This window comes from Sarcophilus harrisii, chromosome 3, assembly GCF_902635505.1.
Source record: "Sarcophilus harrisii chromosome 3, mSarHar1.11, whole genome shotgun sequence".
NCBI lineage: Eukaryota > Metazoa > Chordata > Mammalia > Dasyuromorphia > Dasyuridae > Sarcophilus > Sarcophilus harrisii.
Window position 1 is genome coordinate 557,662,759 of NC_045428.1, and position 27,811 is coordinate 557,690,569.

A 27,811-nucleotide genomic window follows, 5' to 3' on the forward strand; every position below is an offset into this window, starting at 1 on the left:
ACAAAATTATTGCCTTTTGAAAGGAGCAGAAGGAGCAAAAGTTATACCCAAGGCAAGTTCCTTAGATCTGTTCCGTGATCTCCCTGAGGGCAGGATGGGCTCAAAGTCCCTCAGGATATCCCTTCCTTTATGGACTCTGATTTTGGAAACCGCTTTCATTGTGGTTTTCTTCTTTTTCACATCTTATGAGGCGCCCTTAAAGAAACTGGAGCTTCTGAAGAAATATCCAGGTAAGTGTTGTGAGCTATGGAGTTATCTTTTGTTGGCAAACTGGACAGCCATTCATCTGGATGAACCTTACCCCACTTCCCATTTCTAGTCCCTTAATAGTGGGATGGATGGAGGATGGCTGCTTTCATCTTAAAAGACTCAAGGGAAGGAGTTCTCCTCCCCTTCTTCCTCCTCTAAAATTTATCTGAGGGCTCGTAGACTATGAAGTAGCACACGTGTTGGGAAGTATCTGAGAATATAGAAAGAATACAGAATACAGAAAATGATAGAGCTGATAGAGGAACTTAGATCATAGAATGTTGGAACTAAAAGGAACCTTGGGAGTCATCTACTTTAAACTTCTCATTTTACAAATGGAAGAGGAAGATTTGTCATAAGTCATAAAGTGAGTTAGTAAAGTATCCTAAATCCTAATCAGTATCCTAACTCCTAATCCTGTATTCTAAGGGCCCTCCCAGCTCTGACCTCCTGGGTTCTAAGCCCTCCCAGCTCTGACATCCCAGGTTCTAAGGACCCTCCCAGCTCTGACCTCCCCGGGTTCTAAGGGCCCTCCCAGCTCTGACATCCTGGGTTCTAAAGGCCCTCCCAGCTCTGACATCCCGGGTTCTAAGGGCTCTCCCAGCTCTGACCTCCCGGGTTCTAAGGGCCCTCCCAGCTCTGACCTCCCGGGTTCTAAGGGCCCTGCCAGCTCTGACCTCCCGGGTTCTAAGGGCCCTCCCAGCTCTGACCTCCCGGGTTCTAAGGGCCCTGCCAGCTCTGACCTCCCGGGTTCTAAGGGCCCTCCCGGCTCCTGACCCCCGGGTTCTAAGGGCCCTCCCGGCTCCTGACCCCCGGGTTCTAAGGGCCCTCCCGGCTCTGACCCCCAGGTTCTAAGAGCCCTCCAGCTCTGACATCCAGGTTCTAAGGGCCCTGCCAGCTCTGACATCCAGGTTCTAAAGGGCTCTCCAGCTCTGACCTCCCGGGTTCTAAGGGCCCTCCCAGCTCTGACCTCCTGGGTTCTAAGGGCCCTCCCAGCTCTGACATCCCGGGTTCTAAGGGCCCTGCCAGCTCTGACATTCCAGGTTCTAAGGGCCCTCCCAGCTCTGACCTCCCGGGTTCTAAGGGCCCTCCCAGCTCTGACCGCCTGGGTTCTAAGGGCCCTCCCAGCTCTGACCTCCTGGGTTCTAAGGGCCCTCCCAGCTCTGACATTCTATGTTTCAAGGGCTCTCCCAGCTCTGATATTCCTTGTTCTGATGCCCTTCTTACCTTATTGATCTTACTTGATGTCTGCCCTAAATCCCTCAGCCTTAATGATGGTCCACTTTTTTCTTAAAAGAACCTCTCTGTCTATTCTCCTTCTTTGTAAGAACAAATCCTTCCCAAAAGGGAAGACAATTAATCATGAAGTTGTCATAGGCTTTCTCAAATGAGGAAGATGAAGTTTATTTTATATACTTAAAATAAAGGATGTAAGAGCTAGAAGGTAACATGTTATAATATAGCGGCCTGTTCCTACTGCTTGGTTGGTTGGGATGTGATGATCCTCTGACTCCAACCCAACTTTGAGGTCCTAGAAGTCCTAGTGGTAACAATGGTTCTTTGTGTTGATCTAACGTTCAGTCATTTAAAAAGAAATTCTGCATCTCATTGGATTCTCACATTCTTGACCTTGGGAAGGAAGTGCAGTGAGTGTCACTACTCCCATTTTACAAAAGTAGAAACTGAGGCACAGAGAATTTGAGTGCGAGCTGCCCATCATTGCAGTCCATAAGCGGCCACGTGAACAGCCCAGACTGACCTTCGCATCTCAGCCCAATGAGTTTTCCCCTCCTAAATTGAGCCTCTCTGACGCACAGTGTTATTACCCAGCCAAAAAAACTCCTCTGAGTATAAGAGAAGCAAAGTAAATAAGACAGATGGCTACACTTTTCCTTATTGAGACGAATTTCAGGCTTCTCCCTATATTTATTAGTTGTTTATGATAACGAAGGAGTCATTCTCCACTCTATGGGGAGAGAAAACCAAGACTGAATTTGGTTAAATGTTTATACAAAAGTGATATTAATTCAATTGCTGCAGAGCTGATGATGGAGCCCATTTGCTACCTCAGTCACGCTGGAAGGGGGAGGTGGGGAGGGAAACCTAATTAGCCACCACTTCCAGGGCTCAGCTGCAGACATGCAAAGTGTTTGAGCAGGTGGTGCGAAGGGAAAGAACGCTTTCACAGAATGCTTTGCTGCTTTGGCCAAGGGCCAGAGGCAGGGCACCTGGACCCAGGGGCTGAGAGGCCTGGGGATAATTCAGGCTTCTGAGTAGTCCTAGAATGTGTGAGGTGGAAGAGATTGTAGAACTTGCAGTGTCTGGCCTTAGACAGTGTTTGGATGGGTAGAGACCTTAGAATGTGGAAGGTTAGAAAGTAAAACATTAGAACAAAGAATGTCAGCTCTGGAAAGAACCTTTGATCATAGAATATCAGAACATAGAAGATCAGATTTGGAAAGGCTCTTAGAACATAGAATTTTACAATATACAATGTGAAAACACCGAATTTCAAAGGTGGAAAAGAACTTATAACTTACAAAGTTAAAATACAGAATGTCAGGACTAGGAGTGGGGTGGGAGAAGGAGGAATCTTAGAACATAACCTTAAAGCTGGAAGGTGACTTATAACACAGAAAGTCAAAGTCACAAAGGACCTTAGAACATAGAATGCACCTTAAATTTTATAACATAAAATGTTAAAACACAGAATTTCAAAGGTGGAGGTTGCCTTATAACTTAGAGGGCTAAAATATCAAATGTCAGGGTTGGGAGGGGCCTTACATCTAGAGCTAAGGTGCCTTAGAACATAGAATGTCAGGGGTAAAAAGGAACCTTGGAACCTAGAATGCCAGAATATATAGTGCTGGAATATGGAAGGTTAAAACATAGAACATCAGAATTGAAAATTGATATAGAATTAGAAGGGATCCTGTTGGGGTTCAAAGGAGACCCCAACAAGGTTAGGGTTCCAGACTGGTGTCATGAGGTGTTTCAAAAGAATTTGCAGGCTTGGACCCATCTCCAAGTCAAGGGGCAAAGTTTATAATTTTAATGTCAATTAAAGCAGGCTAAGTTTCAAAAGAATTTGGTAAAGAAGCAGGAGCAAAAAGATAGATATATTTACAGGAAAAAATTAGAGACCAGGTGCAGCATGTCACTGACATGTTAATTTTATGGCTTAGTGGTGGATTTGAGGATTGTTGTCTCAGAAACATTGTTATCACTGACCAATAGATTGTTATTTGACAACCAGTGATGTTTGTGGAAGTACTGCATTCCTAAGGCCAAGGGACTTTAAGGTCATCGGTACATCTCCCCTAGAAACTAGGAGAAGAAATATATCATTTTTAACTACATCACTCCCAAGGTCAAGTGACCTTAGGGTTGATACTACATCTCCCCAGAAACTGTACTCCATCAATTCTGAAAGGTTAGAATATAGAATGAAGGGACTTTAAAAAATTTTGGCTATGAGGGAACTGAGACCAAAAAAAAGCTAGGCCTGGGAGAGAACTTAAAATATAGGATGTAAAAATTTTTGAACATTTTTATACCTACAAATTTGTGATCCTTTGACCTTTATTAAAAATTGAACATAAAATGTCAAAACTGAAAAGCACCCAAGAACATAGAGCTCAGAACAGGAAGGAGAACATCTTTTTTAATGATCATCTATTTGGAGATCATCTATTTCAGTTATCCATTTAATAGCTCAGAAAATTTAAGGCTCAAAGAGTTAAGGGATTAATCTAATAATAACCATTGGCTAGTGGAAATTCTAGGATAGGGAACCAAACATCATGCAGAATTCTCAGTATTGTGTGTATTTTCCCCCACTCTCAGAGAAGTCAATTCTTTCTTCCCCTCTCACCTAGAAAGGGCTGAGGAAAGAGTGGAAGGGGATGAGGAACTAGGTATCACAGAAAGAGCCACTATGGGAGGGTAGGGGGAGAACAGTTGAGAGAAACTATCCTTGCATATAAAGTAGGAAGCTTTCTGCTGGGTTTAACCTTCCTCCTAACATCCACTTCCCCCATCTGCCCTGGGAAATCCCATTATTGCTAGGATTTAGGTATCAGGAAGCCTCATTTTAAATAAATGTTATTCAGGATTAAGATTGATGCTGGCAACCCCTGGATGAGTAAATTCCTTTTGCCCAATTTTGGTTGGTATTTTCCTTGTAACTTGTCATATTAGATGGTTATTCAGAGTGTCAAGAACATAAGTTTGCTCAGAATCACACAGTAAGCAGCTGTGGTGGGATTTCAATTCAGTTCTCCATCCACTCTGGGAGGAGATTTTTTGAAACCGAGGCCCTGATCTGACAAGTGGAAACTTACATCCTAAATTAAGGCCCTAAACTAGAAAAATTGCCAGGTTTCCTAACTACTGGAGCCATGCTGTTTTTGTTTGATGGGGCAGTTGCTTCCATGCCCATATCACTCAGGGACACCTTGGGGCTCCGCCTATTATTGGTCCAGCTGCCTATCGGCTTGGAAAACAGGGCGAAGTACTGAGGGAAGAGACCCAGGATAGGTCCGGTCTAATTAAGAGACAGAGGGGCAGGAGAGGCCTGGTACTTTGGCCCAAGCCAGGAGACAGAGAAGACTCAGTGATCTGGGGGTGGGTGGCCTGAGGACTTTGGGAACAGAGGAGGGGATGCTGAAGAAGGCACTAGAAGGGAGGAAAGGGGAACAAACTCTCCTTCTGGGGTTCACAGAGGGCCTTGGAAACAATAGGGCCTGCTAAACTTGGATGACACGGGCAGGCCTCTCCTCCCATCCCCCTTCCTGATTTTGGCCAGCCCCCCAACTGGGTCTGCAGTGATGTCAGGCAGGGCCATGGGGGGAGTCCTTGCAGGCCAAACAGCTGAGAGCAGGGACAGCTGCAGAGGCTGATAAAGCTCTCCACGGACTGAGTCTGCCCTTCTTATTGTCCTACCCAGAATTATTCCTATCTCCCTGACTCTTGCTTATTCCCTGGAATTTACATAAACCTGTAAGAAAAAAGCTTCCCTACCTACAAATCATAGCTTGATTTATTATTTTGTTGATTGTCGACTTAAGAAGGTAATTGAGAAAATGTTAATAAAACAGATCAAATTTAAAAATAAGTATTTTCAAATAAAAAACTTTTTAAAATTTTTAAATAAAATTTTTATTTTTATTTAAAATAAAATTTAGGTTTTTAATTTTTAAAAAACTTTTAGGTTTTTTTAAATAAATGACTTTAAATAAAAATAAGAAAGAGCTTCCTTCTAAAATTATTTCTTCCCTTTAAAATTTTTGTATTGAGCAAGAAGTGTCAAAATAGGGCTGCAGAGGTAGAAGTGGGAGCTGACGTATTAATAATGTGCTTCCTCTGAGCTGGTTACATTTCTAACATGATTATAGTTAGAACTTGTTAGGAATTATAGAACATTGAATGTTAGATCTGGTTAGGGACTTTGGAGCCTGAAGGAGTCTTAGAATATAAAATTTTATAAAATTTTACTACTTTTAAGTAGAAGTGGGCCTTAGGACATAAAATGGCTGAATCAGAAAGCCTCCCAAGAAACAGAATGCCAGACTTAAGAGGGTCTTTAGCATGTAGAAAGTGAGCAGAAAGGGAACTGAGAACTTAGAATGTCAGATCTGGAGAGGACCTAAAGCCATAAACTTTCTGAGCTGGAAAGGTTCTAAGGTTCTAAGAACATACAATATCAGAGCTGTCATTTGCCTGTGACATCCGGCTTTTTTGCTGTTTTTAATTCGGCTTTGTCTTCTTACTTAGAGTGCCTGGCATTTAGTAGGTACTTAATAAATGCTTGTAAAAAAGACCATTTAATTAAACTTAATTTTATAGATGAGGAAACTAAGACCCAGAGAAATCCAACCCACTTCTCAGTTCAGTTCTCTTCCCATTTTTAAGCTTGCGCCCTCAACTTCTTGTTCCTCATCCCCATACCTTATCATCAGACTCCACAGAAAAATAATGGTTTCTAGGATACTGCTACTGCTGCTGCTGCTGGGAGAAGCTAAGTGAGCCATAAATTCGTTTGGTTCCACTCCTTCCTTCCTCTCTTCCAATGACCACCCTGATCTTCACCGTTAGGAACTTTACTCTTCTAACTCTCCCTCATGGTCCAATCAAACCTGAGGGAAATGGAGGTCAGAAAGAAGGCTCAGGGTCACATTGCCTATGAGCGAGAACTTGGCCTTGCAAGAACTCTACAATCCAGGCATATAGTTCTGTTTGCCGGCGCTCCCCCTCCTCCTTCTGTCTTTTTGCTTTTGCCTGGAATGCTCTGCCTCCATCTCTCTCTCCATCTCTTTCTTTTATCTGGCTTCCTTCAATACTCTGCTTAAATGATCCCTTCTGCAGGAGGCTCTTCTTGATTCCCCCAGCTACAGGAACTTTGAGATGACTTTCTATCCATTATACCACCCCTTAGACACTCATTTCCCCTTACTAGAATGAAGAGCAGGGAGTATATTTTCCTTTTTTTCTTAGTAACCTCAGCTTTCAGCGTATATCTTGACATACAGTAAACACTTAATAAATACTTGTTGATTGATTACTTGCTTGCCCTGATTCTCCCTCAAACTTGTCAATCCATCCCCCAGATCAGACTTAAGAAGAAACTGATCATCTGCCTTAGAAAACCACAAATTAACATTATCTGATTGTTTTTGTAATTTATTATTTTATTAATTTTATTTTTTGTTATTTATTCTATTTGTTATCTATTAAACATTTCCAATTGCATTTTAAACTGGCTCAGTTGGCCCTTCAGAATTTTGGGGGCAATGAGTTTGGCTCCTCTGACTTGGATCACCATAGTGCTTTTAGACATGAGGAAAGGATTAGGGGAGGGGGCAAGTGAGAAGAGATGAGCAAAGGAGATTCATTCCTTTACATTGAAATGCGGTTCCCCCTCTGACCTTCTTCTGCCTTGTCTATCTGGGCCTCTGGCACTTTCCCTGAGCAGGATTCCAGGACATCAATGTCATGGCCGTGCTTGGACTGGCCTTCCTCAAAGCTTCCTTGAGGAGGTACACGTGGAGCAGCGTGGCCTTCAACCTCTTCACCCTGGCCCTTGGGGTGCAGTTGGCCATTATCCTGGATGGCTTCCTGTTCTCTTTCTCCAGTGGGAGGATCATCATCAACATTCATAGGTACCTGATCTGGTTTATTGTAAGAATCAAATGAAATACATTGTGAAACTGTACAAACCTTAAAAAAATATAAAAATACAACTAATTATTATTATAATTGGATTAAACTTGAGACTACAAAGTTTTGTACTGGCTCTAAATCTTAGAATCCAATATTGTTTTTTTTCCCTTTTTCTGTCTTTTTTTCCTTCCTACTTTTTATTTAAGTTTTAAATATATAAATAAATTGGGGTATCTAGATGGCTCATCAGTTATAGAGTCAGAAGGATCCGAGTTCAAATGTGATCTCAGACACTTAGCACTTACTAGTTGTGTGACCCTGGGTACGTCAATTAACTCCAATTGAATTAAATAAATGCATCTTTTTAAAAAAAATCTTAGAAGATAACAAAAGATTATCAAGGGAAACTATTTGGTGAATAGTCATATTGTGATATTAAAATACTTTTTTAACTCTGAAAATATTTCCAGTTAATGAAGTTATCATTTTTTTAATATATTCTTGGAGAAGAAAAACAAATGGACATTATTTCTCATGTGTATATGTGTCAAAAATTCTAGAAGTTATTTGCTTTCATGTTGAATACGGTATATGGGAAAGTTTATCAAAAAATTAAGGGGTTTGGGGACTGAAAAAAGGTTGGGGATCCCTGAGATTCATAACTTTTTCAAACCGATAGATGGGTGGGGGGAATTGATTGCCAAAGAATAGATTGCTCCACGGGGGCAGAAAAGGAAGGCCATGGTACTTGGGACGGAGCACTCGTATTTTGTTGTGTCCTTCCATCAGACCCTGAAACTCAATCCTCACTTTTTCTTTTCCTCAGGATCATACTGGGTACCATGACTACTATGTCTGTTCTCATCTCATCTGGGGCCGTCCTGGGAAAAGTCAACTTGATCCAGTTGATAGTAATGACCTTGCTTGAAGTAACAGCCTTCCAAGGAACCAAGAAACTCATCCAGGACTTCCTTAATGTATGGCACTGAATCCCAGAAAGTTAGAGCTGGAAAGGACCCTAATGGTTTTCCAATCCAACTCCCTACGGTTTCTTCCAGCACCAAAACTTCCAGCATTTTATGTTCTAAGATTATATCCAGCCCTGAAAGTTTCTGTGATAAATAAATAGCAGAGGAAGGATTTAACTGAGGTCTTCTAATCTCAAAAGCCAGAGTTCTAGTGCCTAATTCACAGCTACACTAGGTCAAGTTCTAGAGTTAGACAGTTTCCAAACTGTTTTCTTCACAACAGTTCTGCCAGCCAGGTAGGAGCATGATTGTTAGCTCCATTGTACAGATGAGGAAACCGACTGAGAAGGGAGAAGGGAGAAGGGATTTGCCCAATTTCACACAAGGGATGGTTGAGCTGGTGCTGGAATGCTGGCATTTTCATGTTCAGCTGGTAATTTTTCCCACAGAAGCCCATTCTTTCAGATGCCCTTTATCCTAAAATTTCACCTCCACGAGTATTTATTGAATAGGAGAACCTTGGCATCCAAACAATTAAGAAAATGGTTCCTTGCATTAGACAGCTGCGCCCCAGGAATGGGGAGGGGAAGAAATCCACGGGAAGACAAGAATTGGCCACGTGTTTACCAACCTTGGTCTCAAAGCATGTCCTGGATTGAGTTACAGATGGATGAACATGAGAGCATGATGCAAATCCACGTGTTTGGGGCTTACTTTGGTGTGACCGTGGCCTGGTGCCTCCCCCAGCCAAGGCTGCATGCGGCTAAGGATAAGGAGCGGAGAACCCCAACTTCTTGTCTGTTTACCACACTGGGTAAGAAGAAGGCCTTTATCCTGGGACTGGAAGTACCTGGGGAAATCCTGCCTATAAATAGCTCACTCTTGGTGCCTGAAATTCTACCATCAGTGGGGCCAAGTCATTCCTTTCAGCTAGCATTGACCCATGTGGGTATAAGCTCTAGGGTGCAAATTCCTCAGAAAGGGAGAACAATTAAGTCCTTAGCTACAATTAATGCTTTACTCAGGAGTGAAGACCATGAGTTCTAGCTCTGGGAGCAATCTGAGAATATTGGCACATGGGCCTTCAGTTTTGGGAGAGTCCTTAGAAAATAATTTAATGCCACAAGGGAATTTTAAAACACAGAAATTCAGAGCTGGGAGGGCCCTTAGAACCCAGGAAGTCAGAGCTGGGAGGGCCCTTAGAACCCCGGGATGTCGGACCTGGGAGGGCCCTTAGAACCCAGGATGTCAGAGCTGGGAGGGCCCTTAGAACCCCGGGATGTCGGACCTGGAAGGGCCCTTAGAACCCAGGATGTCAGAGCTGGGAGGGCCCTTAGAACCCCGGGATGTCGGACCTGGGAGGGCCCTTAGAACCCAGGAGGTCAGAGCCGGGAGGGCCCTTAGAACCCAGGAGGTCAGAGCCGGGAGGGCCCTTAGAACCCAGGGAGGTAAGAGCCGGAGGGCCCTTAGAACCCGGATGTCAGAGCCAGGAGGGCCCTTAGAACCCAGGAGGTAGAGAGCCGAGGGCCTTAGAGCCGGAGGTCAGAGCCGGAGGGCCCTTAGAACCGGAGGTCAGAGCTGGAGGGCCCTTAGAACCCAGGAGGTCAGAGCCGGAGGGCCCTTAGAACCCAGGAGGTAAGAGCCGGAGGGCCCTTAGAACCCAGGAGGAAGAGCCGGGAGGGCCCTTAGAGCCCGGAGGTCAGAGCGGAGGGCCCTAGGAACCCGGAGGTCAGAGCTGGAGGGCCCTTAGAACCCAGGAGGTCAGAGCCAGGAGGGCCCTTAGAACCCAGGAGGTAAGAGCCGGGAGGGCCCTTAGAGCCCGGGAGGTCAGAGCCGGGAGGGCCCTTAGAACCCAGGAGGTCAGAGCTGGGAGGGCCCTTAGAACCCCGGGATGTCGGACCTGGGAGGGCCCTTAGAACCCAGGATGTCAGAGCTGGGAGGGCCCTTAGAACCCGGGATGTCGGAGCTGGGAGGGCCCTTAGAACCCGGGATGTCAGAGCTGGGAGGGCCCTTAGAACCCAGGAGGTCAGAGCTGGGAGGGCCCTTAGAACCCAGGAGGTCAGAGCTGGGGGCCCTTAGAACCCAGGAGGTCAGAGCTGGGAGGGCCCTTAGAACCCAGGAGGTCAGAGCTGGGAGGGCCCTTAGAACCCAGGAGGTCAGAGCCGGGAGGGCCCTTAGAACCCCGGGATGTCAGAGCCGGGAGGGGCCTTAGAACCCAGGAGGTCAGAGCTGGGAAGGTCCTTAGAACCCAGGAGGTCAGAGCTGGGGGCCCTAAGAATAGAAGTTATTTTATATAACATAAAATATTTACAGCCATCTCAGTTTACAAATGAATTAATGGGTATCAGAGAAGTGAAATTATTTACCCAAATTAGTTGCAGCAGAATAAAAATTGGAACCTGTGACTTCCTGGTTCCACAACAAGTATTACTCCTACTCCCTCTGGTGGCTATCAGATCAGTCTTATCAGATAAATGTGTGCCGATCATTTTTTCCCCTTTATGGATATGGGAGGCTACGTGTATAGTTCTGTTAAATAGGGTTCAATGGTGACATCCATTATGATATTGATTGGAGTGCAGTAAGGAACCTGAATGCCTGGGTCCCAGGAGCAGTTTTGTTTCTGTTTCCCTCTGGGAGATACAGAAGACTCACTGGGGAGCTCTTTGGGAATTTACAATCCATTTGGGGAGACAAGACACATATATATTCCATTTTTGTCTATACCCATTGCCTAGCATAGCGTCTGACATATAGTAAATAATAAATATTAAGTGATTGATGATACAATTAGCGATTCAAAGTGGCATGTGATAAAAGTCCAATTAATCAATCAGTAGTTATTGAGAAGCAATGTAGCACAGTAGAAAGTTCAATGGATTTTTGAGTCTTCAGATTCAAACAGTCGAGTTCAACTGTTATTTACTACTTGTGGAACATTGGGCAAGTCATTTATCTTCCTGGAAAATGACGGCCTGGAACCAGACAGTCTCTAAAGTACTTTCTTGGTCTAGAGCTATAAGTATTTATTAGGTTTCTACTAGATACCCAGGGTAGCTGGGAGGTACAGTGGCTAGTGTGCCAGGGCTGGAGTCAGGATGACCCGAGTTCAAATTCTGCTTCAGACACTTAATAGCTAGATGCTTCTGGGCACTTTTTGCCTCAGTTTCTCCATCTGTAAAATGAGTTGGAGAAAGAACGGCAAACCACTCCAGTATCTCTGCCAAGAAAACCTCAAATGGGGGCAGGAAGAGTTGGACATGACACAATAACCACAACTACAACCACAACAAAGTACTCAGGAACTGTTCTAGGTGCTGAAGTAGGACAGACCATAATTCCTATAAGGATTTTAGCTAAGGAAGAGCCCAGGGCCCAGAAGGTCTAACTAGAAGCAATCCATCTATTCATCAATAATCCTTTATTAAACACCCACTGCCTGCCAGATGTTAGACTCTGGGAATACAGACCAAAAAAAATGAATCCGTCCTTCACAAAGATTACTTTCTTGGAATAATGAGTAGAAACCGAGGAGAGGGAAATTCTAGTCCAACAAGAAGAAAACCTTTCTAAAGTCCAGCTGCAAAATTGGGACAGTATCTCTTGAGAGGAAATGAATGAACTTCCCATCCCTACAGGTCTTCAGGTGGAGGTTGGGTGTACACTTGAGGGTCATGTTGTCATGTAGATCTTTGATTAGGATATGGCCTAGACCAGTGGTTCTCAAAGTATGGTCTAGAGAATCCTGGGGATCTCTGAAACCCTTTTAGGGGGTCTACAAATTCAAAAATAGTTTTTATTTCCAATAAGGTAAATGTCTATAAATATAATCCAGATAAGCAAAAGCGCTTTGGAGAGATCCTCAATAATTTTTAATAGGATAAAGATACTGAAAACAAAAGTTTGAGAACCACTGCCCTAGACTAAATTCCCTCTGAGGTCCCTTCCAACTCTGAGAATCTGTTATCAAACTATGCTAGGTTGGGCAGGAAAGAAAGGTTTGGGCAGGGCTTTTGTTCTGATTCCTATGGACAAAGAAGTCTTACTACAATAGCCACAAGTAGAGATGCTGGGGTCAAAGTCTTCTGAAAACTATTAGTTGGCTTCCATGAACATTCTTCAATTTGTGAGCACCAATGAGGGGCTCAAGTTCAAGTAAATGGACTCATCACTGACCACTTCATGACCATCCCCCCATTGTCATCCCTACTCCACAGGAACTTAAATAAAGGTTATATACATTTATTGAATTTAAAAACAAATCAATTTGTTCTTAGTGGCTACCAATCCCATCCGATAATCTGCCTGACCAATTTGTTTTGGGGATCTTCTGATTCAGTTTGGTACATTCCCAGGTAGGCAGACAAAGGGGCAAGTTACCTCTGTATTAATTTTGATGTGAAGCCAAAGCACTGCATGTATAGACTCCTGATCACAAATGGTCCCCTCATAATAGCTTAAGCCTTATCTGCATTAAACACTCAATAGGGCTGAGAGCTCCAAAAGCCAATGGTTTTTGGGAAGGGAAGGATGTAGGACTGTAAAAAAGCCCAAGAAGAAAGTGGGGATTTTGGAGATCATCATAATCATAACAGTAATCGTAATGATAGAATTCACCAGACTGTACTGTAGTCACATAGAACTATCACTCACAATTGCCCAGGCAGAACAGGGAATGACTCACAATAATTAAAAAATAGGGCTTTAATTGATTTTCCCAGAACAAAAACTTATAATCTCCAAATGAGATAGCGTGATAATAGCTAATAACAACAGACAGCATTTTAATAATGCTTTACATATTCCATTGCATCGGGTTCTTAAAATAACCTTGGGAGATGAATGTATTATTATTCCTATTTATTAACATTGAGAAAGATTGGATGGTTTGCTCAAAGTCAAACATCGCTTCTGAGACAGGATTTGAATTCGGGTCTTCCTGGTTCCAATGCTAGTGTTCTGCACATTGCAACATCTAGTTTTCAAAATATAAGAAAATATGGGAAGAAGATGAGGTATATATATATATATATATATATATATATATATATATATATATTATGTATGTGTGTATGTATGTATGTATAATCTCTGTTGTCCTGTCTGCTACTGGAATCGTCTGAAATATGCTTTTAGAGAGTTAATGAATTATGAGCTTAAATCCTAAATATATTTCAATTATAAAAAGCAAGTTTGTTGTCAATCTGTGTGATAGTCTGCAGGACATTACATATTATAGCAGAATAGCAACTTGTCCTAGCACTGGTTTTATTTAAGCCCCATCAAAACAAAGATGTAGAAAATGAAAAAAAAATTAGTAACAGTCCTCTCTGTGCTGTTTTATGGTTAAACTGTGCTTTCTCACATACTATTTTATTTGATCCTCATTGTGAAGTGGGCAAGGGCAGGAATCATCGTTCCCATTTTATAGATGAGGAAACTGGGGTTCATAAAGCATAAGATGGTTATCCAATATATCGCATGAACAAATCATGGGCACAGGTTGAATCAAAAGGCAGGTTTTCTGAGTTTGACTGCCAGACTCTTTCCATAACATTGGGGCAAGATTCTTTCCATAATATTGATTAGGACAAGTTAGTGATTAAAATGATTTGAAAATCCTTATCAGAACAGGTGAGAGTATGCTATCCTAAACAAGCCTAGCCATTTTTAGGGTCTTTTTTTTTTTACCTATATCTCTTTGTAATTCCTCAGACAAAAGTCTGTCCAAATACTGAATATTTTCCACTGTGTGTTCCCAGTGCCCTGAATGGACTTGATCCTTACCTCTACTTCCAGGCTTCCTTAAAATTCCAGCTTACATCTCACCTCCCAAATCCATTCATTTCCCTTTAATGCCTTTATATAAATGCCTTATATTAATGCCTTTATTATATAATATATAAAGGAATATATCCTTGGATAGATATATAATATAATAGGATATATAATATATATTATATTATATATAATATTATATTATTATATAATAATATTAATAATATTATATATTAATATATTATAATATATAATATATATAATTATTATATATATTATATATTATAATATATAATATATAGTATATATAATTTAATAGGATATATATTATATTATATAATTATATATATATAATTTATATATAATAATTAATAAATGTATATAAAGGAGTATAGAAATTATAATAAATATATATTATATAATATATAAATGTATATAAAGGAATTATATTATATAAATGCCTTATATTAATGCCTTTATATAAAGGAATATATACAGGCTTCATTTTGTTCATCCCCAAAATGAGAGTGTTAAGACTTTATATCTCTATGATTTCTTCTAAACTCTCCATCCTATGGACTGATAACATCATTAGTTGATGGCAAAAGGGGGTGTTTCTTCCCACACCTGAGAATAGCTTTTATTATGGAAGGAATAACTGCTTTAGAGAGATCTTAGGTGAGTGAGCCACTGGGGGACGAGGAGAGAGCAAATCTCTTCCAGTTAATTGTGTTTAGATGCTGGATGATCTAGGGGGAGAGTAATATACATGACAGAGACAAAACAAAGAGAGAAATCATTTACAGAATTTATGTCTAGGTTGTGAAGGAACACTCTGTGGCCATCAGTCATTCTCTCCTACCTATAGAACAAATCCACTTTGGAGAATTCTTTAACCAACAAATATAAAGTACTATTCAAATGCAAAAGGGAATATAATGAAAAGAGCCAGAAAACAGGAGATTCAGCCTAGGATGCTGACTCTGAATCTGTGTGAATGGTCTTGGATTCATCATCTCATCTCTGCTTTTTCTCATCTGTTAAATGAGGAAGTTGCATTTGAACTCTAAAGCCCCAAAGCTTTGACATTACATGTTCTAAGGGCCCTCCCAGCTTTGATATTTCATGTTCTAAGGCCCCCCCCCAGTTCTGACCTCCCGTGTTCTAAGGGCCCTCCCAACTCTGATAATCTTTGTTTTGGGGCCCTCTCAACTCTTACATTCTAGGTTCTAAGGGCCCCCCAGATCTCATATTGTTTGTTCTAAGACCCCTCCCAGTGCTGACATTTTATATTCCAATACAGTGGTTTCCAATTTTTTTTCATCACATACCCATCAGTAAACTTTTCATATACCCCCAGCACATGTATGATGATAAATTATTTATAAGTTATGTCTATGTGCTATTTATTGTTCTACAAAGATGGGGAGGGGAGGGGCTCTCACTCACTGCTTACCCAGCTGAGTAGCAGAGTCCATCCTTCAAAAGGTCCTGCTTCATCATGAAGTGATTTAGGAGCTGGAAGGAGGCAAGTAATTTAAAAGTAAAGGAGGCAATTTTCCTAATGGTATCTGGGTAGTTGTTGCCATGTATGCTATTTTCCAAGGTTCCTTATTTTTAATATCTCGTGTCTTGTGGTCCCTTGCACCTCTTACATTCCATATTCACATCTGCCTAGAAACCTGTAAAAACAAATTTTTAGAGACACTCTCTGCCTAGAACCATCTATATCTCCCAGGTACCCTTTTCCTGTGGATCTTCTGGCCTACCTTCAATTCTGCTCTGATAAAATATCCTTATGAGAAGGAAACCGCTGTATATAACACTTATTATGCCCTTGCTGTCAGTGCTGTGGTCGCCATGTCCTTTTCAGCTGCAACTCACTCCGATGGGAAGATCAGTATGGTAAGAAAAAAGCATGGAAAGCTTCATGAGAACCCCTTTCCCCAGTCCTAGCTGCCTTGGACAGCATGAATGAGTACAATGGGGTACGAACTTTTAGCCTTGCCTCTGCTATTTGATGTTGGGCTTCTTTATTCCTCAGTTTCCCTAAATGTGAACTTTTTCTACAGGAACACGTCCACAGAGCAACACTGGCCGGAGGAGTCGCTGTGGGGGTCACCACCAACCTCATCCAATCCCCTTGGCCCGCCATGGTGCTTGGGTTTTTTGCGGGCATAATTTCCATTGTAGGAGCCAAGTTCTTGCCGGTAAGGGTGCAATCACTTATAGGTCTGAGGTTGGCTGCTCATAGAAGTATGTTATTGATGTCTCCAGAATCTTAGAGAAACCTTATTGCCCAATGACTCCTTTTGACATATGGAGAAACTGAGGTACAAGGCGGTTGATTACCTCACTGAAAATCACACAAATGAGTATGGTGGTATAGATTGTCAAAAGGCCGTGAGCAGCAGGGCAATAAACTTGTATTTTCATTTTTTGGGTGCTTTAAAATTTTTAAAACATTAAATTTTATTGATACCTACATTTCTCAGTATACCCCCATTCTTTTCCTCTTCTCAGAAAGTCATCCTTTATGACAAAGAATTAAAAAAGGTGAAAATAATTCAATGAAACCTAATAATATATGGAAAAAATCTGACTCAGTAAGCACCCACGGTCTCTCCCTCTGCAAATAGTTGGGGAGTTGCCTTCCTATTGCTCTGAACTCTGAAGCCATCATACTTTTAAAATATGTATTTGTATTTATATTTATATATTATAGTTACATATGTTGTTTTAAAAAATAATAATAGCTTTTTATTTTTCAAAATCCATGCAAAGATAGTTTTCAACATCCACTCTTGCAAAATCTTGTGTTCCAATTTTTTCTCCCTCCCTCCTCCCGTCTCCTTCCCTAGACACCAAATAAATCCAACATAATTAAACATGTACAATTCTTCTAAACATATTTCTACATTTATCTTGCTGTGTAAGAAAATTCACTATCTTTATATTTGTATAAATATATTTGTATTTATTTGGTTAAATATTTCCCAATTAGATGTAAAATTTTAAAAGATTCATTTAAAAATGAGTTTCAAATTCTTTCCCTCTCACTCTTTGAGAAGGTAAGTGATATATTATTTATCTTTATAATTTTAAAGCACTGAAAGTTTCTGTTTGCTCCATTTCTGCTGTTGTAGTCATTTTCTTAGTTCTATTCACTTCTCTTTGCACTGGGAGTCTGCCTCTAATAACGTACTCACTGGGGAGCCCTGAGAAGTGTTTGTTCAGAGGAATAAATAGCATGATCCTACCTGTGCACTCAGAAAACCTCTCTGGCATGTGTCCAGAATAGATGGGGGTAAGAGAGGGGAAAGAGAAGACTAAATTTAAGTAGAGTCTAAATCCAAGTGAATCTGTCTATCTAAGGAGATAGGATCCACTAGGGCAGGACCCTTCACTGTCAGAACCAGGAACCCACTGGTCTTCATTAATTTTTCTCTTCCTAGGGATGTTTTAACGAGATAATTGGTCTTCATGACACCTGTGATGTTCATTCTACTTTCGGATTGCCCGGGCTGCTGGGAGGGCTAATCTACATTCTGCTGATAATTATTAAAGGCGGCTGGACCAACCTGGTCGTGTAAGTCCTTTAGAAGAAAGCTTCTTCAGCTCTTTCCACTCGGGACCCCTTTTTGCCCAAAAAATTATTACATGACCCCGGGTACATAGGTATATAAAACAGGTATGCACATCAAACGTTAGCTGGTAATAAATCATCACTTCATGACTCCCATGTTCGGTTACGAGATCCCACGTGGGGTTACAAAGCACAGTTTAAAAAGCTCGGCTTTAGACCTTCCTTATGGATGTTCCACTTGGGAATTAAGCACACCTAGACCTAGAAAATGAGAACTGGGTCACAGAATCTTAAATTTGGGAACTGAAAGGGAATTTATCTATCTGAGGCAGGTTGGTAGAGGGAGAACAAGACCCGGAATCAAGAAGATCTGAGTTCAAATCCTGTCCCAGACACATAATAGCGGGGTGACCCTGGCTACGTGACTTCCCCTCTCCTCTGTAAAACGAGGCAAATGATCTAGGGAATGTATAAGCATTTAAGTTCATTCCAACACCAATGATGACAACAGCTCACGTTTCTAAAGCACTTTGAGGACTCTAAAGTGATTTCTTCATAAGAACCTCTGTCTGAGCAAGTGAGGCAATAGTTATTATACCCATTTTAAAGAGGAGAAAACTATGGCTTTGAAGTTGCAGAACCAGTAAGTGTAGGGGTAGGGTTCAAAGCTGGGGCCTTTAAGTCCAAGGCCAATAGATGACGCTCTTGCTAGTCATGAACTAGTTCTTATTTACACAAACACGCTCACACACACACATACACACACACTCTCACACACACACACATCACACACACACTCACACACACACACTCACACTCACACACATACACACACACACACACACACTCACACACACTATCACACACTCTCACACTCACACACACTCTCACACACATACACACACTCTCACACTCACACACATACACACACTCACACTCACACACACATACACACACTCACACACATACACACACACTCACACACACACACCACACACACATATACACACACACTCATACACACACACATACACACACTCTCACACACACACACACACACACACACACACATTCACCTCTCTTAAAACAGGAGCTTGTCAACAGGAGGACTAAATCAGGCGATTTCCCCATAGGAAGTTCCCCTCCCTCCTCCTCCCCAAGTCCTGGTTCCTGCTGGCTCCCAGGGTAGACGCTCCCTCCTTCCCACACTCAGTCCCCATCCTAGTTGAGCATTTATACATCAGCAGCCACAGCTCGGACAGTGTTTCTCTTGTCGCTGAGGGAAATGTGAGGCCGCCTGAAACCTGAGTGTGAATACATCTGTTTTGTCTCTTGTCAGCTTTCAGATCCCAATTTCGGTCGGCTATCTCTGCCTGCCCATGGCTATGGGCTTGGCAGGAGGTTTACTGACAGGTCAGTATGACGCTCACTGGCTCCTTTCTTCTATTTTCAAAAAGAGCAATTTGATTTTACTTTGTCTTTGTGTGTGTGTATTATTATTAATGTATATTGTCTTTTATCATTATACTATATGTGTGTGTGTATATATATATATATATATATATATAGAGAGAGAGAGAGAGAGAGAGAAAGAAAGAGAGAGAGAGACAGAGAGACAGAGACAGACAGAGAGACACAGAGAGAGACAGAGAGAGATAGAGAGACAGAGATAGAGGGTCCCAAAATCTTGGTGCAGTTGTGAGCTTAGTGATCTTTAGCTGTTACAACCGCACTAAGACTTTTGGGACACCTCCAGAACAAAGTACTCCAAGCGTCCATTTGCTACCGTAATCACAGGAGAAGGGAAATTGCCTCACCAATTAGGCTCTCCCACAAACTGTTTTCATCTCCTAGCCATCTGTTAGGTGGGTCTGCCATTGGGCACATAAGCCAGATGCCCTACACAACGTGGCAATTATCTTTCCCTGAGTCACCCCGGCGGGTTCAGAGCCACAATCTGGGAGCTGGAGCCACTGTCCAAGAGGGGCCTCTGCTCAGTGACCTCAGAGCTTGTTAGCTTCCTTCTCTCGGGGTCACAGGGTTGGGCAGAGCAAAAGACTGACCCCCACTAAGTACCTGCTGCCATGTAAAGCCTTGGGAAAGCGAGAGGCGTGGGTCCTGACGGGTGGGACTTTGCTGCTGCCTTTTGAGGAGCTCTCCTCTCATCCCATGTAAAGTTCCTGAGTCCCACATCTGCCATGTTGACAGCATATTCCAGCCTTGAACAGTGCAGGCCATATTTCCTGGCTGTCTAGCAGAAGGCCCCTGAAGTTCTAAGACACGTTAGAGAAGGACTTTGGAGGAAAAAATAAATAATAAGAATAAAAATAAAAGATTCTTTCAATGGTCTATGATTCCATCAGTGTGTGGCCTTTCCTTCCACTTAGTTTCCTTCCACTTATTTTTTTTAGTCACAGTAGCTCATTAAAGCTAAAATCAATGAGGGATTTTTCCCATTGGTTTTAGCTTCAATGAACTACTGGGACCAAAAAAATGTCATCCAAAATCCATTCTTCTGGGGATGAACTTCTCGGAAATTAGTTGGGTTGGCCCTAAGAAGCGGTCTTTCCAGATCCATGTTGGGAACCTCCCCAACTTGATTTCCAGGGCTTCATACTCAGTCGGTAAAGCCTTTGAATATCCTTTGAGGAAAAGGATACTTATGATGAGACAAACAAAACTTCAATGGAGGCGTGATGTTAATAGCAATAACAAGAGGAATTAAAATAACAACAACTGGCATCAGCCTGGGACTTCATTGGAGAGATAATAATCACAGATGACAAGAGCATATAACTCTGGGGGAGAGATAATAACAGCAGCAGCAGCCGAGCGTTGACATTCACTATAGGCGAGTAGTACGGATTGCCTTTGAAAAATTCCTTTAATGTCTCCAAGCTTCCCATGAAAGGAAGGGCAATCTTTTTAATACCAGCATTCTATTGGTGTTGACTTATTGAACATGGAATGCAACAATCTTTGGAGAATTAGCCACGAATACCATACATTGAGGGCAATAGAAGAACCCATAGAGGGTTTACAGAAAACCAATGGGGAACTCCAGAGAATAGGAGTTAAAAGAGTCATCAAAGAACTGGATGATAGGAAGACAAGATGAATTGTCCAAGATGGAGGGTTGGTACCTTTGTGATGTCTGGAGAAAATGAAGAGGGCCTCCAATATGGTGGATGAACCTCTCTGGTGAACTTAAGGGATGACGTGGGCAAGAGTTATCCAGAATGGATAGGCCCGGATAGGCCGTGATCTGTAATCCCAGAGAGAATTCTACAGTGATGAGATCACAGATCCATGGCTTATGGAACATTTTGCTTACTTATTGATAATGCAGGAATTACCCCACTTTAAAAAGGAGGAAAATGGCATCAGAGAAGGAAAGGAGCAGCTTACTACATACCCAATATGTGCCAGGCACTCTGCTAAGTGTTTTTTAAAATATTATTTCATTTGTTCTTACAATAACAACAACTTTGGAAGGTAGATACTAATTATCACCATTTGGTGGTTGAGGAAACTGGGACAAATGGAGTCTAGGTGACTTGCCCAGAGTCACATAGCTAGTGTTTGAAGCTGTATTTGAACCCAGTTTTTGACTCCAGGGCTATTGCTCTGAAGACACAGTGCCCCTAGTTGCTTCTAGAAATTAGAAATTAAGTGATTGGATTTAGAGTAAGAGAACTTGAGTTCTTGTTTGGTTCTGTTACTTACCATTAATAAATGCTTGTTCATTTGACTTATTGAATGGTATGACCGTAAGCAAGTCACTGGACATTTTGAAGCTTCAGTTTCATTTTTAGTGAAGAGATTGGATTTAGGTAATCTTTGAGATTCAATTCTACTGGGGCAGCTAGTGGTGTAGTGATTAGAGCATCAGCCCAGAAATCAGGAGGACCTGAGTTCAAATCTGACCTCAGATACTTCCTAGTTTTGTGACTCTGGGGAAGTCACTTGTCCAATTGCCTCAGCAAAAAGAAAAAAAAAAAAAAAGAAATTCAATTCAAGTCTGTAAACATTTATTGAGGGACTGAGAACTCAGGTCTTCTCCCTGGGAGGACACACAATAAGGAATATTCCTTGTCCCTGAGACACCGGGGAAAAGTGTCTCTGTTTAAAGGGCCTCTGTTAAACTAGGAAGTGACTTGAGACATACACTTTAGAAAGATTTCCAGCTCTAAATAATCAAGGCCACTTTTTAAGGATAGGGAGGGAGATAGTGTCTGAAGGAGCGTGGGAGTGGCAGGGCAGGAAGCAAGCTCCTTAGAAAACTTCTAAGGTTTAAATAGAATCTTTGAACTACTGAGATTAGGCTTAAACTCAGGCTACTGAAAACTCTGGAGGCCGACGGCTGCTCTAGGAGATGGGGTCTGGAGAGGTTTGACAAAGTGATCTGACTTACACGGAAGCAACTAGGGTGCAGCACATAGAGCAGGACAGGAGTTGGGGAAGATCCAGGTTCAGTCTGGCCCCAGAATATTATTAGCTGTGTGATCCTGGGCAACTCATTTAAGCTCTCCATCTGTCTCAGTTTCCTTATGTGTAAAATAGGAATAATAATAGCACCTACCTCCTGGAATTGGGAAGTTAAAATGAGAAAACATTTGTAAAGGGCTCGGTATACTGCCTGGTACTTGGTAGGTGCTTCATAAATGCTTCCTTCCTCCATTAAAGAATTTTAGGGTGAACCTCTTAAGCCATCATTGGAAGTTTGTGAACCAATGAATGGAAACCACTGAAATAGATGGCCTCAAAGGTAACTTTCTAACTCAAGATCTGTGATCATCAAGTCCCAAGCACTTATTAAACACCTACTATGTACTAAACACTGGGGCTATGAGGGAAAAAACTCCCTGCTCTTAAGGAACTTATAGTCTAATGAGGGGCACTACATTTAAACAACTGTGTATAAACAAGAGGTGACGTGACACAATTTGGAGATAACAGAGACTTTAAGATAGATTGGGAAAGGCTTTGATGGTGGGCTTTGAGCTAAACTTTGAAGGAAGCCCAAGCTTATGCTCTCATGATCTCTGAAGGTCCCTTCTAACTCTAAATCCTGTGCTTGTATGGGCTAATGAACAATGGAAAGACATATAGCAGATGTAAGTAGGGTGTATTATTATTTGGTACCTTGCTCAGAGAAATGATATCAGAGATAATAAATAAACAAACAAACAAATGAACGAATGAATGGATAGATAAGTAAATGTGTATATATATATATATATAAAACTAGGAAAGGAAGTGGCCCACCAGGACAACAACAAAAAAAAGACCTGGTACTTTAGGGCTGCCCAAAAGAAAGGCTCCAGTCAGGCAGATGGGGATGGTCTCTAAGGAGCACTTAGAACAACTGTGCTAGGAGGTTTGGAGATCTCTATGTCAATTAGCTCCCAGATTCAGGAAAGAAACTAAGGATAAAGTGACATCATTTAAATTTGTCTTGACTTTTAAATGGGTTAACTTGTAAATGGTCCATCCTCTAAAAAGAACTTTTTGTATCTTGTCCTTGGAAGGGTGTCAGATACATGGTTTCCAGAGTCCTTTTGGTGTAATTCAAATCCTCTTAGATGATTGCCTTTGCCAACTTCTTTTAGAATCAATTAGCCCCAACCACGGGAAGCTAGGGCTTTTTCCTGGGATATCTGGCAGTAGGAAGTGGAATTTCCCACCAAGGTGCCAGCTAGGGGAATTTAATATTCTGATTGATCTACAAAGGATAAGTAAAAAACTACACAGAGGCAGTGGGTAACGTTTTTTCTGTGTATTCTTAAACAGGTTTAATTTTAAATCTCAACCTATGGAAGGCACCATCTGCAGATAAATACTTTGATGATCAGGCTTTTTGGGAGGTAAGTCCTTCAATGAATCTGCTGTTGCAAAGTTACAAACATGTGAGACTTTCCATCTCTTGGACTAGTTTTTTTTTTTTTTTTTCTAAAGATAATTGGGGTTAGGTGACTTGCCTGGGATCACATTGCTAGTGTCTGAGGTCATATTTAAACTCAGGTCCTCCTGACTCTAGGGCTGGGTACTCCATTCACTGTCCACCTAGCTGCCCCAATCCCACTTACTTGTATTGTCTCTGAGCCATCTTTTCATGTTCTAAGATTCTGCTTTCTATTTCCTAAGTTTTTTCCTTGCTCTGACACTCTATGGACTATTTCAATTTTAGCATTCTATTTACTAAAAGCTCATTCAGTTTTAATATTTTATATCCTGAAAAATTCTTTTTTTTTTTTTGCATTCTCTGTTCTAGGTCTTTTCCAACCCCACCATTTTCTTATGACATTCTTTGTTTCATTTAAAAAAATTTTTTTTGAATCATAATCTAAGCAGATTCTCTCTTTGACCTTTCTTGGTTGTTATTGTTTCAGTTCTGTCCAACTTTTTGATTCCATTTGGGGTTTTCTTGGCAAGGATACTGGAGTGGTTTGCCATTTCCTTTTCCAGCTCATTTTACAGATAAGGAAACTGAGGCAAACAGGGTGAAGTGTCTTGCCCGGGGTCGCACAATTGGCAAATGTCTGATGTTGAATCTGAAATCAGGTCTTCCTGCTTCAAGCCCTCTGTTCCATCTAGTGCTTCACCTAGTTATCCTTGGACTCTTTAGGTGTCTCTATTTTTATGAAGCCTACAAGAGTAAATAAAAAGGTGTGTGTGGGGGAGGGTAAAATGAACAAAGATCCCACCACTGTCCTAGTTGGTCAATAGTTGACTTGCAAGTGAAACCTCCTATGTATCTTCTTCTATTAGTCAATCAATAAGCATTTCTCTGATCCCCCTGAACATTAGTGCCTCTATTGATTATCTCCAACTTATCCTGTATATAGCTGCAATAAGGCAAGTCACACAAAATTTTTGTTTCCCAATGCAAAAAAAAAAATATAAAAATACATATCCTAATTTAAAAAATACTCCTATTGCTAAAAATGCTAATTATCATCTAAAATCTTCAGTGAGTCATAATCTTTTTGCTGGTGGAGGGTCTTCTGACTGATGAGGGTGGGGGTGGCTCAGAATTAGGGGTGATTGTGGCAATTTGTTAAAATAAAGCAAAGATGAAATGTGTCACCTCTATTGCCTCTTCCTTTCATTTGAAGACTTAAGAGGCCGTTGTAGGATTCTTGACTGCTCTAACTTCAATATTCTTGTGTCTCAGGGAATAGGAAAGCCTGAGAGGAGAGAGTGAGAGACTGCAGTGGGAGGTTTTGAGCAGTCAGGATACACACAACATTAAATTCAACAACTTATATGAAGCAAGTTTGTGATGTCCCCAAAGATCCCTGATCACAGATCCCCAAAGCAGAGAGAATAAGAATGGACATTGTGAGAACTATCTAAAGGGGACAGAGGCCCAATGCGAGCCCATGCTGCTGGGAAAATGGCACCCCCAGGCCTGCTTGAGGCAGAGTTGGTAAAAATGCTGTGTCTGAGAAGTGTGATAACGCGAAGTGAGCCAGTTACCCAGGGAAGAGTGACAAGGACTTGAGTTAGGGACCCAGACCCGGAACGGCAGCAGAGAGCAGGGAAGGATGGGAGAGGTGCTCACAGGCCACGGACTTCGTGAGGAAGGCCATCTTTTATTCCTTTCCTTGTAAATAGGAACCAGCGAGCTGCCGCCTTAGGTGGCAGTTCCCATCAGCAGCTCCTCCCGCCGCAGAGCTGAGACCCCCAAAGCAGTGAGAAACACTCCAGTGACAAGAGCATAGAAGTTCACCGTGCCTTGTACTGATTACGCAGCAGAGTGGATCTTTGATAGGCCATTGTACCGATAATAAGAACTCCCAAATTCTATAACTCTGTGAGCTATTCTTACAAATACAGACTCTTTTGATCCTTACGGTAACTTTGGCAGTTACTATTATGATCCCCATTAAGCAGGCGAGGAAATTGAGACAGAAGTGACAGGACTTGCCTGGGATCATATAAGGACAGACCTAAACTCTGTAAAGCACAGATGGATGGCAAGAACCAGAAGGCATGAGATAAGCTACTCCAACCCTCTTTTTTATAGATGAGGAAAATGAGATCTAGAGAGATCACCTCCCTAAGCTTGTCCAGCATGGCTGAGATTCAGAACCCAAAGCCAATGTTTTTCCCATTCCATCATGATCCCCCCCCACCCCCGACTTTCCATGATGGAGAGAACAGGGCAGGACCAGAACATTCCATCTTAAAATTCTATGAAAGAATCACCCCGTTCTGTGGCTTCTGAATATGCATTTGCAGTCTATTTGGAAACAATGTTCTTGCTAAGGAATATAAATAACTGCTCCTGCTCTGGTATGAAAACAGAATGTGTCCAAGCCCTAGTTGCTCTTCTGTGAAATGCCAGCTCTCAGAACGTGGCTTCCACAGCAGACTGAGGCTGTGACCCAGGAAATGCCGTCTGAGGAGAGCGGGGCGTTCGGGGCCGAGAGTATCACTCCGGCCTTTCCATGAGTGGCTGCCCAGGCTGACCATTGCCCGGGTCCTCCCCTGTGGGCCCTCAGTTCCCTCATCTGTAAATGAAGAGTGAAATCATTATGAAAATGAGATCAGTCTAGATCAGGGCTCTTAACCTGAGGCTCATAAAGTTAAAATAAATTTCTCTTTCGAGAACCTGTATTTTTTCTATTGTCGGCTTTCTTTGTCATCCTATGTTTTTTCTTTTACATGTTGAAAACATACCTCAGAGGATGACTTCCTGCCCAAGGGAGTTCAGAGCCTCTGGGCCGGATAGGGGCGAAGGTTCCATGGGGCTCCGATTCTGTATTCTTGCACCCCTTCCAGGCCTGTCTGGGCTGCCACGGATAACCTGGGTCTCCCTCTCTGCTCCCTCTCTGCTTGAGGCCCCTGTTGCAGTTTTGGGTGGGTGGAGGGAGCCGGTCCATCACCGTTATCACCCCAAGCCGCGACCCTGGTGGTCAAGGCCCTTCATATCCAAAGGCCAGCATCACGTACATACACGAGAAGGAAAACGCTTATTAACTTTTTTCCTTTCCTTTACAGTTTCCCCATTTGGCTGTTGGATTTTAAGCTATGAATTCAAGAATTCCCGGAAGGCCAGCTGAGAGCCAGAGAAAACCCCATTATATTTCTTCCTCCTTTCATTTGCTTTGACCTTTCCTCCATCTTGTTGTGTGATCCTGAGCCAGTCATTCTAGTCTTCAAATCCCCTCTTTTGTAAAATGGGGAAGTTAAGACTGGATCACCTCTGAGGCCCTCTTTACCTCTCAAGTTCTATATTCTTCTGAGAGTTATAAACTATTTAACACATGTATGAAGAAACATGGTTGGACACGTTTTTGATATTAATAAAATTAAAAGCTCTTCTATGTTTAGGCTACAATAATTTATGAAAAATCTGGTTAGTTTTATTCGAGATGAGAGAATGTGTTATTCCACAGAACGTGAATTGCCACATTTTATCATTTGAACTATTTAGTAAATGCAACTATTTGCTAGTGTGATATACTCTAGGGTCTTTTCTATACATGCTTAAAAAAAGGATTTAAATTTTTTATCAGAGCAGACAATGAGAAATAGAGGACGAATCAAAAATCCTTTTTATTTGGATTAATACATTCTTTTAGTCTTAGTTTTACCTATTTAGGTATAATTTAGACAAAACTGATTTATGTTCTAAGAGAACTGAGAGTAGAGGGAGGGGTAGTGAGAAGAGAGGAGATAGCTAAGGAGATAAACAGGTAGGAAGACAAATTAGGTCAGGATTAAAAACTCACCATTGAAAAATATGCATTTATATCACAAAAAGTTACCTTAATAAGGTGGTTCTTTTACAGTCTGGAGAACCAAAGCACTCCATTAGGAGGGAATTCTGGGTTCTAGTACTGACCTTGCCAACTACTCACAGGATGGCTGTGGGCAAATCACTGTTCTCTCTGAGTCTCAGGTGTCCCTTGTCTGTAAAATGAGTACTAGGTGATCTCCGAAGGCCCCTCCAGTTTTAAAATTCCATGTTTTAAAGTCCCTTTCGATCTAAGATCCCTTTCACTAGGATGTTGTATCTTTTGGAGGCTTTTCCACCTCTAACATTTTAGATTTTAAA

At 41.8% G+C, this 27,811-nt stretch overlaps 1 protein-coding gene across 1 annotated transcript; it reads left to right on the forward strand.

The window, feature by feature from the left end:
- Window positions 1-27,095, forward strand: LOC100933474 (RH-like protein). The gene is made up of 10 exons (XM_012545328.3): window positions 1-230; window positions 7,223-7,409; window positions 8,237-8,387; window positions 9,045-9,192; window positions 15,895-16,061; window positions 16,229-16,366; window positions 17,612-17,745; window positions 19,082-19,155; window positions 23,536-23,609; window positions 26,752-27,095. Exons 1-10 carry the CDS (start codon window positions 95-97, stop codon window positions 26,776-26,778), a joined length of 1,236 nt encoding a protein of 411 aa, XP_012400782.1. The 5' UTR covers window positions 1-94; the 3' UTR covers window positions 26,779-27,095.
- The last annotated feature ends 716 nt before the right edge of the window (window positions 27,096-27,811 follow it).